Source organism: Ictalurus punctatus, chromosome 17, assembly GCF_001660625.3.
Source record: "Ictalurus punctatus breed USDA103 chromosome 17, Coco_2.0, whole genome shotgun sequence".
Lineage (NCBI taxonomy): Eukaryota > Metazoa > Chordata > Actinopteri > Siluriformes > Ictaluridae > Ictalurus > Ictalurus punctatus.
Window position 1 is genome coordinate 23,331,297 of NC_030432.2, and position 12,098 is coordinate 23,343,394.

Consider the following 12,098-nt stretch of genomic DNA (forward strand, 5'->3'; position numbering starts at 1 on the left):
ATGTGTCATAGTAACACCAAAATGTGTCGTTAGTACCACCACAATGTGTCATAGTACCACCATAATGTGTCATTAGTACCACCACAATGTGTCATAGTTCCACCATAATGTGTCATAGTACCACCACAGTGTGTCATAGTAACACCATAATGTGTCATAGTACCACCATAATGTGTCGTTAGTACCACCACAGTGTGTCGTAGTAACACCATAGGAATGTTAAAGTAACAGCACAATGTGTGATAGTAACACCATAGTGTGTCATAGTATCACCACAATATATCTTAGTAACACCATAATGTGTCATAGTACCACCACAGTGTCATAGTAACACCATAATGTGTCATAGTGACACCATAGTAACTCCTCAATGTATCATAGTAACACCACAATGTATCATAGTAACACCATAATGTATCATAGTAACACCATAATGTATCATATTAACACCACAATGTATCATAGTGACACCACAATGTATCATATTAACACCAAAATGTATCATAGTAACACCACAATGTATCATATTAACACCACAATGTATCATAGTAACACCACAATGTATCATATTAACACCACAATGTATCATAGTGACACCATAGGAATGTTATAGTAACACCACAGTGTATCATAGTAACACTGTAGTGTGTCATAGTAACACCACAGTGTATAATAGCAACACCATAATGTGTCCTAGTAATACTGCAGTGTGTCATAGTAACACTGTAGTGTATCATAGTAGCACCAAGGTGTGTCATAGTAACACCATGTGTCATAGTAACACTGTAGTGTATCATAGTAACACTGTAGTGTGTCATAGTAACACCACAGTGTATAATAGCAACACCATAATGTGTCCTAGTAATACTGCAGTGTGTCATAGTAACGATGTAGTGTATCATAGTAGCACCAAGGTGTGTCATAGTAACACCATGTGTCATAGTAATACTGTAGTGTATCATAGCAACACCAAGGTGTGCCATAGTAACACATATAGTGTATCATAGTAACAACATAGTAAAATCATAGAACAAAAGTGTGTCATAGTAAAACCATACTGTGTGATATTAACACATAACTATGACACCAAAGTGTGTCATAGTAAAATCATAGTAAAGTGTGTGTGTGTGTGTGTGTGTGTGTGTGTGTGTGTGTGTGTGTGTGTGTGTGTGTGTGTTGCATCCTGGCATTGGTTTTTTGTTTTGTTTTGTTGTTTTCTTCTTTTCAGAGCTGATCAGGGCCGGCTCAGCCTGCATATCCATCTGTTGACCCATCTGTCCTCTCTCTCTCACACACACACACACACACACACACACACACACACACACACACACACAGACACTTGGAGCTCCTTTCAGAGCGTGTGAGTGAGCAATGACAGGCGCTGTCCAGGGTGCTGGCACGTCTATCACTCTCCCCACTGTACATCTGTAGTGAGACACCTGTCCTGCTGTCTCTTTTGTTTTCACCAGCTCTACTGTAACTGTTATAATATGGCATACAGCAGGATATGAGGATACTCATTCACCAAACACACACACACACACACACACACACACACACACACACACACACACACACACACACACACACACACACAATTCACCATCACAATTCACCAAACACACATACACACACTCACACACACTCACACACACAGTAGTGTTGGTTTTATGTTACTGTCAAAACCGTACACCATCACATTTCACCTACTATTTGATTTTCATTAATGTCCATCAATCCAGGAAAAGTAGACCGTCTTGGCAAGACATATTCGTTGACAAAATGAGTAACAATTTTCTGGAATATTATAGAATAGTGTTCTTTAAATCATGTCACCACAAAATGTAGGCTTTGGCCCATGAGGAAAGTTGAAATCGTTCTGTATTTTCTATTCGTTTCCATGTTGTCCTTATTGTTTATGGCTAATATTCTGAGAAAAGCTCCATATTCATATATGGGTTCTCATTACCACTTTCCGGTTGAAGTGAAACAGACAATGGGACGCAATTTCACAGGGCAAATCTGTCATCTTCTGAAATTACACCACAAATGAATTTCTTATATTGGGAAGCATGTGGCAGTTCAAACCCTTCTAAGATGTGGCTTACTCTCCTATTTTTCAAACTAAGAGCCTGGAACGTGTGGTAGTCGTAGACGTAGTGAAACAGTCGTATTGTTTTATTAGGAACACAAGCAGAAAGAACTGTCATGGAAACCAGTTACACAGTTTTACAATCCCTAAATGTCTAGGTCTTAACTGGGTAACTGTCTGCTACTAAATGTAAAGAAGTGAGCAGTTAGGTGAGGATATAATGAGTAATAATTAAGTGAGTTACCAAGACCATGTAATTAAATTACTTCATTAAAAATTCCATACTTGTTCTAGAAAAGCCCGTAATAAAACACTTTACAAGTACACACAACTCCCACAAACACCCGTACGTTAAATTTCATACGTAAATTGGAAAATCGTGCTAGAAATGTAGTTAAAGTAGGCAAATATGTTACCCTGCTATTAGCCAGTTATCCACTAGCTATGTTTTCAAATGTGTATAAAGTCATTAACTTTATTATTATTATTATTATTATTATTTACATTTCGTTTACATTTATCTAACCTTTTGAATGGTCGTGTATTCAAGTATAGAGATAAAATTTTATCTCTTGTGTCTATTTCCATGAACTGAACCTGAGATGTCGGAAAACACAATCATTTCACGATGGTTTTATTGGTTCTTTACAAAGTCCTTTAGTAAATGTTTCGTTCTCTCGCGTATTTCGAGCGTTTATGCAGACAATTCTAACTATCCAACGAAGAAAACTATGTAAATTTACCATTCAGGCAAAACACCATACTGATCCCCGGCTTTCTAATGCGAAAGTGTACAAAACTTTACTATTAAATGAGTGTTTTTACGTACAAATGTATAACTCCAGTTCATTTTCCATTAATGAGAGGTTTTTATTGTTATCCTTTTCTTCTTGGTACCTAGAACCTGTTTTTTTTTTTTTTTTTTTTTTTTTTTTTTTTTTGTGTGTGTGTGTGTACTTTTGTTTAGATGTCTTGGTACTTATCTGGCAACCTAAATTATCTGCCACACATTTATATCCAGTTAGTACTTGGAACTTAGTGGACTATAAGAGACCCAAAAGTCGGGAACAGACCGAAAAGAAGACAAGATCGACCTCAGATCCATACGCTTGCCCATTTTTTCCATTTTTCAACATGACAACTTTGAGAACTGACTGTTTGAGAACACTTCCTGCCTAATATATCCCACCCCTTGACAGGTGTCACTGTAACGAGATAATCAATAGTATTCGCTTATTAATAGTTAATAAAGAGGATAAGAGGGTGAGGCTTTATAACAACGTCTGATACGAAGTTATCGCTCCTATGTTAGTAGAGAAACAGTGGATACCAATTTAAAAACCCCCTCTGGCTTCTTTATGAATAAATAACGTGCCATGTGACACAAAAATTAAATGCCAAGTGCGCTCAAATCCACTGTCCATGCAGAAGGCATGAACGTCTGTGCTAGTTTTATTCCGTCCTTCTTATTATTAGCAGAGGAAATGGGCTTACAGCTTGTTTCCTTGTCAAGCCTCAAAAAAGGTAATTCGGTACTTGTCAACATTTCAGGGCATGGTATGAGATTGATGAATGCGGTTATGAATTAACCTCAACTGAGTCATAAAAAGAAATTACACTCAATATCATGCACCAGAGAAGCACAATTATACCAAACGGCAGCTTAATGACGTGTAAAATAGGGTGTAATCCTGACACCGGAGACTCTGAGCTGTTACAAATGAGCATTTTGAATTAAACTGGAGTGTGATGGTGTAACTGGTGTCAGAGAGACAGCTATTTATACGGTACATGTTTTACTGACTTTACAGTGGGATGTAAAGCTGGACGTAAAGCTGTTAATTGAATCATTATGGATGACAAGAGCTGTACGTTGACTGATTCAGTTTATTATCTTAGAGTTGTACGCACTTGTATTGTAGAAACTGTTGTGTGTTTATGAGGTCGCAATAGTTTGACTATTCAAAAATGTGTACAAACAAACAGACAAATCATTACCGTTTTTTTTTTTTGTTAACATTAACTTGTGCAGTAAATCATTAACGTTTTTCTCATTTATGCCATGAGTCAGCGTTAACAAAACTTGAATTTCAGAATTTATATTAATAAAGAAGTCAACATTTTTAAAATTATTTTGCTTATATGTATATATATAATCTATATTTCTTCTTGTTTTTAAATGTTATTTAACTTATTAATCAGTACCTGCTTTAACTAGTGTTTTTCCTATCCATGACTAAATGTAGGTCAGTAAAATTTGCATAAATGAAATGTGAAACACAATTTTAAAAAAAAATTAAAATAGAAACACAATTATACAGCTAAAATATTTTGGCACCCTCTAAGAAGTATACTGTAATCTGTAAACTATTTATTTATTATTTTTTAAAATTATTATTTGTATAAAATGTTTCACACTTATTCTGTACCTATAATTAACATACACAACATACATATTATTATTATTATTATTATCATTATTATTATTATTATTGTTGTTGTTGTTGTTGTTGTTGTTATTATTGTTGTTATTATTATTATTATTATTATTATTATTATTGTTGTTGTTGTTGTTATTATTATTAACAGTAATAATAATAGTAGTGGTAGCATTAATAATAATAATAGCAATAATAATACAAATAATAGTAACAACAACAATAATAATAATAATAATAATAATAATAATAATAATAAGGATACATTACAAATGACGAATCAATGTAAAAAAAATTATACATTATTGAATCACTTAATACATTTATTTGACAACATAGAAAATCAGGCCATGGGGTGTAAATGTGTAAATGCCGGGTGTAAATTCAGCCTCAGTTCTGAAAATTTCATACCATTCTATCAGTTAAGTACTGATTATCATATTAATACAAGTATCAGTACATGTTGGTTAAACATTATTAGTTTAAGCAAACGTTAAGCGTTAATATAAAGAATAAATCTTATAGAGATTTATTATTATTATTATTGTAACGTCTTGATGTTGGAATTGTAATATACGCTGCTGTTGTTCTGAATGATGAAGTTTTTTTCTTTGGTTTTTAAAACGAATATTCTTTATAAGAAGACTTAATAAGATGAATAAGAGTGCAATGTTCTCACATAATATTTTTGTTTTTCACATCCCAGTAAAACGACACCAGGGTGTAAATACTTCACATTGTCTTCCTTGACCTTTCCTTCTCTCTGTGCTAGACTCTTGTGTCACGCCATGAAGGACCACATTGTGCGAGTGGCCAATGAGGCGGAGTTCATCTTGAACCGCCAGCGAGCCGAGGATGTCCACAAGCACGCCGAATTTGAGGTATTCGATCCTTCTGCTTCAATTTCTCGAACATCCCCGGGTTTGGGGGTTTGGGTGTCGGATGTGGCCTGGACAGACGTATGTATTTACACTTGTGTAAAACGACATCTGGCTAAAATTAGTCTCAGACCTCCTGAAGTGTTGAGTAACCGGATTTTAGGAGTGATTCTAAGGAAAATCGGATTTCCTGAGTTATATAGCTACATGAGAAAATTCTTTTCACGAATACTCTGCAGCGAGGGTTTGCTTTTTTAATCCCGGCCTTGTTTCTCCCAGTGGAGATTAATCGACTCGTACTAATGCAGCAAAAAAAAAAAAAAAAAAAAAAAAAAAAAAGAAGAAATTTAATAACTCATTCCGATTTGCACATTAGCCCTTGCGCCAAATTAACACCCTGGTGATCGCATTTGCACGACATGGGAGACTATTCTCTTGAATCGAGTCGCTATAGAAACCGCTGCTCATTACCAGATTAAGCTGGGTGAGAATTAAAGCTAAGCTAAATCAAGCCCTCCATTACGTTAGAGGCTTTTGTGTACAGAGAGCGAAGGGAATCCCTTTTGTACTTCCAGTAAAAATTCGGGCTGCATCTATACTTTTTTTTTTTTTTTTTCTTTCAGACTGAGCATGAGTAAATTAGATTTGGTACACAGATACCGATGACATAATGAGTAACCTGGTTAGTAATAATTAAAGAGGGGTGTCATGGAACATTTATTTTAGCTTTGTTTCCTGTGTTTAAATAGTTGCACAAGTTCGTGCATGTACTGTAGGCTCCTATTCTTTATAACATCATTATATATTTTATAATGATATTATAATATGATTGGTTTTGAAGGAAGTGCATTAGCTACATTAGGTTCCTTGGCTCGAGTGGGGATGCGGTGAAGACGAGCAGGTTTTATTTCAGTTCGGAAAAGAGCTTTTCTTGAAAACTGTAAGCTTGTTGTTGTTGTTGTTGTTGTTGTTTAATAACCGCATCAAAGACAGCAATTGAACTCAAACAGAATTAAATGTTTTACTCCGAGGATAATTTTGAGATTCATCTAATTTAGGTTTTATTTGTCTAGATATGTAAGCAATATTTATTAATGTACTCATAATTTATATTAATTTATTTGTTTGTTTTATATATATATATATATATATATATATATATATATATATATATATATATATATATATATATATATATATATATTTATTATCATCAATACTTGTGCCGGTGTGGACTTTGAGGGATCATCATCATCATCATCAGTAGTAGTTAGCCTGTTTGTCTCGAACCTTTGGGATTGGGGGTTCAAATCCCGGGTTCAAATTTCCTCCGGGTACTCCGGTTTCCTCCCCCGGTCCAAAGACCGAATCTGAATATGAATGTGTGTGCGATTGTGCCCTGTAATGTGTTGGCATCCCGTCCAGGGTGTCCGCGGCGTCGTTCCCCGAGTCCCCTGTAATAGGCTCCAGGCTCCCCACGACCCTGAGTTGGATAAGCGGTACAGAAGATGGATGGATTGATTAATTTTTTAAAAAATCTTTACAAAGCAAAAATGCCTCTCATCTTTTTTTTTAAATAACCGATATTATCTGATCTTCAAGAATACATACCGCGTAAGTTTTATTGTCGTCGGACATTTTTTTCCCGCTAGCGACGGATCCTACTGCTGCTAGCAGTGTTCTGTTCTGTTGAGGTGTTTTATCGGGTTACGTTTGACGCTGTAGTTCCTCACTTGACATCTTCTCAGAGTACAGTTTACAGTCAGCTTCGCTTTGATGACTGTCCCTAATTGTGAAATAAGTCCAGATCGCTGTCGTTCTGTGTCTTCTGATCGTTAGCTTGACAGTGTATGCTGGGATTCCATCACCTAGCATCAGATGTCGGTATCGGGTATTTTTAACGATCGTAAGTATATATTTTTTTTTACGAGTATATATTTCTAAACGAGCATGGTACCGGACCGTTACCCTATACGAAGAACGATACTGATGTTTCCCGAGTAAGAATATTAATAACGTGAATGGGTTACTGGGCCATATATAGTGACACTGATGAAGGAGACACTATGAATGGAAATGTGTGGAAGTATGGTTGTTTTATACATACACACAGGCACACAAACTAGTCTTCTTACTCCAGCAGATGTGATGAGTTTCTTATCAGGAAGCACCAGCTTCCCTTAGGCGGCTTTTTTGATATACTGTTCTTCAGGATCCTTGACCCGGTAGATAAACCGCAAGGGACGCTAAAATAGTCCGAGTCGGCGGTGAGACGGAGAAGTCCGCCCGACCCACGATTCATCGCGTCTGCCAAACCGTCCACTCCTCATCCTTCTTCCCGTCCGCTTTATTCCGATCCGGGCAGATAAGCCCTCTTTTACAATTAAACTGGTGTCACTACTAAACCCTTATATCCCTCTTGAAGTGATAAATAATGCTTGATATTTGTCAGAGCGCTGCACGCTGAAGCGAGATGACACCGGGAGATTGAGTTATCGCCCGTTTGAGGAATATGTCGAGGCATAACATCTGACAGAATTCAAATATAAGACAGGAAATTCAATTACACCCCCCTCCACACAACCTCCCTTCCCTCCCTCCTTCCACTCCACGTCCCTCCTCTGCCCGAAAGCTTCTGTTAGCAAATTAGATTTTGAATATTAGCCAGCGATCCCCTCAGGAGGTGGGGGATGGGTGCTGCGCAGTAAGACAATCTTATTTTAGCAGGAGAGATGAAGTCAGGCTCGCTGCCTAGCATCTACTTTACTCTGGAGAGATGCAGCGGTACCCCATAGCCTCGTGAGCCCGCTCGGATCCGGATTAATGATTTAAGGAGTAGCCGTGTGTGGTTTAGATTCTCTTGAGAGAGAACGAGTATAGCTGAACATCTGACTTGTTCTTATCAGAGTTCATCGGTGGCCTGTAGGATATAACCAAATACTTTTTGTATGATATTAAAATTGAGAAGTATACAAACGGTCTGCACTTATATAGCGCTGTTGTAACCTTAGCGGTTCTACAAAGCGCTTTACAGTGTGTCTCATTCACCCATTCACACACACTCACACACCAGTGGTAGCAGAGCTGCCACGCAAGGCGCTGACTTGCCATCGGGAGCAACTCGGGGTTCGGCGTCTCGCCCGAGGACACTTCGGTACGCGGAGTCACGTGGGCCGGGAATCGATCCGCCAACCCTACGACTAGCGGACGAGCCGCTCTACCACCCGATCCACAGCCGCCCAAAATTGGAATAGAATTATTCATATGGAGCCGATCATTTTAAGGCTTGTATCTGACATTCATAGGAAAAGCTTCTGTTTTTAAAACTTACCCCCGTGACTGATCACATTATCCCGTGCTGTAACATGATCTACATTACGGCGCGATCCATCATCCGCTCGCGAACACAGATTTTAGCGAGGTCTGGAGGACATGTGTTCGACGTAATACCGTAACACCGGTTTTCAACAAAACTTCCATCCCACCACACATTCCGATTCATTTTTTCCCCTCAGCCTTTGTATGGGAGACAATTTCACCACGGTGTGCACGCATTTCTACCGTGCACGCATCAGCCGCCCCGTACTGCGTACTCAATTCAATTCAATTCAATTCAATTTTATTTGTATAGCGCTTTTTACAGTAGACATTGTCTCAAAGCAGCTTTACAGAAATATCAACACGGTGTACAGATATTAAAGGTGCGAATTTATCCCAACTGAACAAGACACTGAGTGGCGACGGTGGCGAGGAAAAACTCCCTAAGATGTTTTAAGAGGAAGAAACCTTGAGAGGAACCCGACTCAGAAGGGAACCCGTCCTCATCTGGGTAACAACAGATAGTGTTAAAAAGTTCATTATGGATTCATATGAAGTCTGTATGGCGTTAGGAGCAGCCGTAGTCCCAGCAGTCTGGAATTAGAGAAGATTTGAGCTCCATCCAGAGGCAGAAAGGATCTGGATCTCTAGTATCTCCGTAAATTCGTGAGGGGCTCGGCGAAAGGAGAGAGGGAGAAAAAAGATAATTATGACTGCGTACTCGGCCCGCTTTCCCAATATATGCCGTGTACTGTATCTTATAATAGAAACGGTTCGGCAAACACATCACAGACACTGTCTGCTCTTACACTTGACCTTTTTTGTGGATATGTATTCGATTTCTTGCTATAAAGCACGAAATTGGAGGATCTTTCTAAACCATACGCTGAATTTAGCTTTAAATCTGGCAACCCTGTGATCAACTGTCCTGTTCGCTGCTCATCATTATGGCAGTTCAACAGAATTTAAAATCACCGGAGTTGTGATTACTCCGGTTTCCTCCCCCGGTCCAGAGACATGCACGGTAGGCTGATTGGCGTGTCCAAAGTGTCCGTAGTGTATGAATGGGTGTTTGAATGTGTGTGCCCTGTGATGGATTGGCAGGGTGTACCCCGCCTTGTTCCCCATGCGCCCTGGGACAGGCTCCAGGTTCCCCCCCGAACCTGTAGGATAAGAGGTATAGAAAGTGGATGGATGAATGGAGTTGTGATTGAGGATTTTCTGTGTATTTATTCTTACTCATGTCTATGATTTACAATATCTTGCAGTGTACACTACACACACACACACACACACATGCACTGTAAATCAGTCTTTGAAGCACTCTACAGATACAACCGTCAGCCTCTGTTGTTTATAGTACAGTAAATCAGAACATATCACGAGTGTGAGGTATAAGTATAGTATATCCCGACAGTAAATAAAATAAATGGTTGTGTTTGTGGAATTATCTTATCAGTCCAGGAAATGTTCACGTGCAATGATCAGGCCTTTATTATGCATTTCTTAGCTGAGAGTTAGCCGACAGTTATAACACGCAGCACGTATGCTTAGGTACTGTATGTACACGGGTACGAGTGTATGTGATTTCAAAAATTCTTTTTGCAAATCGTTACTATTATTATTCTTTTTTTTTTATTATTATAATTATTCATTTATTTACTTTGACATCATGATAAACACATAAGTGTTACATAAGGAATTATTGTTATTTTCATGTAAACACATGGTCTGGAGTGTTATTCCGCTTATACCACAGCAATCCGACAAAGATTTATTAATGAACGCCGTGTGGGGCGTCTATGTGATTCATAATTCATATTTATGCTGTGGAGCATCTGAGAGACAAGTTACTTCCTGTTCTCACCTACATTACGGCTGCGATAAACACTTCTCTCTCGCTTTCCCTCTCTCCCTCTCTCTTTATTTCTCTTTCTTTTTCTCTCTGTCCCTCTCTCTCTCTCTCTCTCTCTCTCTCTCTCTCTCTCTCTCTCTTTATTTCTCTTTCTTTTTCTCTCTGTCCCTCTCTCTCTCTCTCTCTCTCTCTCTCTCTCTCTCTCTCTTTATTTCTCTTTCTTTTTCTCTCTGTCCCTCTCTCTCTCTCTCTCTCTCTCTCTCTCTCTCTCTCTCCCTCTCTCTCTCTCTCTTTATTTCTCTTTTTCTCTCTGTCCCTCTCTCTCTCTCTCTCTCTCTCTCTCTCTCTCTCTCTCTCTTTATTTCTCTTTCTTTTTCTCTCTGTCCCTCTCTCTCTCTCTCTCTCTCTCTCTCTCTCTCCCTCTCTCTCTCTCTCTTTATTTCTCTTTCTCTCTCTCTCCCTCTCTCTCTCTCTCTCTCTCTCTTTATTTCTCTTTCTTTTTCTCTCTGTCCCTCTCTCTCTCTCTCTCTCTCCCTCTCTCTCTCTCTCTTTATTTCTCTTTCTCTCTCTCTCTCTCTCTCTCTCTCTCTCTCTCTCTCTCTCTCTCTCTCTCTCTCTTTATTTCTCTTTCTCTCTCTCTCTCTCTCTCTCTCTCCCTCTCTCTTTATTTCTCTTTCTTTCTCTCTCTCTCTGTCTTTCTTTCTCTCTCTTTGTTTCTCTTTCTTTCTCTCTCTCTCTCTCTCTCTCTCTCTGTCTATCTTTCTCTCTCTTTATTTCTCTTTCTTTTTCTCTCTGTCCCTCTCTCTCTCTCTCTCTCTCTCTCTCTCTCTCTCTCTCTCTCTCTCTCTGTCTTTCTTTCTCTCGCTTTATTTCTCTTTCTTTCTCTCTCTTTATTTCTCTTTCTTTCTCTCTCTCTGTCTCTCTGTCTGTCTCTCTCTCTCTCTCTCTTTCTCTCTCTCGTTCTCTTTTTCTTTTTCTCTGTCTTTCTTTCTTTCTTTCTTTCTTTCTTTCTTTCTTTCTTTCTTTCTCTCTCTTTCTCTCGCTTTCCTTCTCTCTCTCTTTCTCTCTATCTCATTCTCTCTGGCTCTCTCTCCCTCTTTCCTTCTCTCTCTGTCTTTCTCTCTCTCGCTTTCCTTCTGTCTCTCTCTCTCTCTCTCTCTCTCTCTCTCTCTCTCTTTCTCTCTGTCTTTCGCTCTCTCTCTCTCTCTCTCTCTTTCTCTCTTTCTTTCTCTCTCTCTCTCTTTCTCTGGCTTTCCTTCTTTCTCTCTTTCTATCTCTCTTTCTCCTTTTCTTTCTCTTTCTTTCTCTCGCTTTCCTTCTCTCTCTCTCATTCTCTCTGGCTCTCTCTTTCTGTCTTTCTCTTTCTCGCTTTCTTCCTCTCTTTCTCTCTCTTGCTCTCTCTCTCGTTCTTTCTCTTGTTCTCTCTCTCTCTCTCTCTCTCTCTCTCTCTCTCTCTCTCTCTCTCTCTCTCTCTCTCTCTCTGATCCGAGACACGCTGTTATACGGAACTAATT

At 38.7% G+C, this 12,098-nt stretch overlaps 1 protein-coding gene across 1 annotated transcript in view; it reads left to right on the forward strand.

The window, feature by feature from the left end:
* Window positions 1-12,098, forward strand: part of nbeab (neurobeachin b) — a 378,177-nt gene that overhangs the window by 207,309 nt on the left and 158,770 nt on the right. The window contains exon 35 of the mRNA XM_053687300.1: window positions 5,306-5,414. Within this exon, the coding sequence (XP_053543275.1) occupies window positions 5,306-5,414 (109 nt within the window). The remainder of the gene's footprint in view (window positions 1-5,305; window positions 5,415-12,098) is intronic.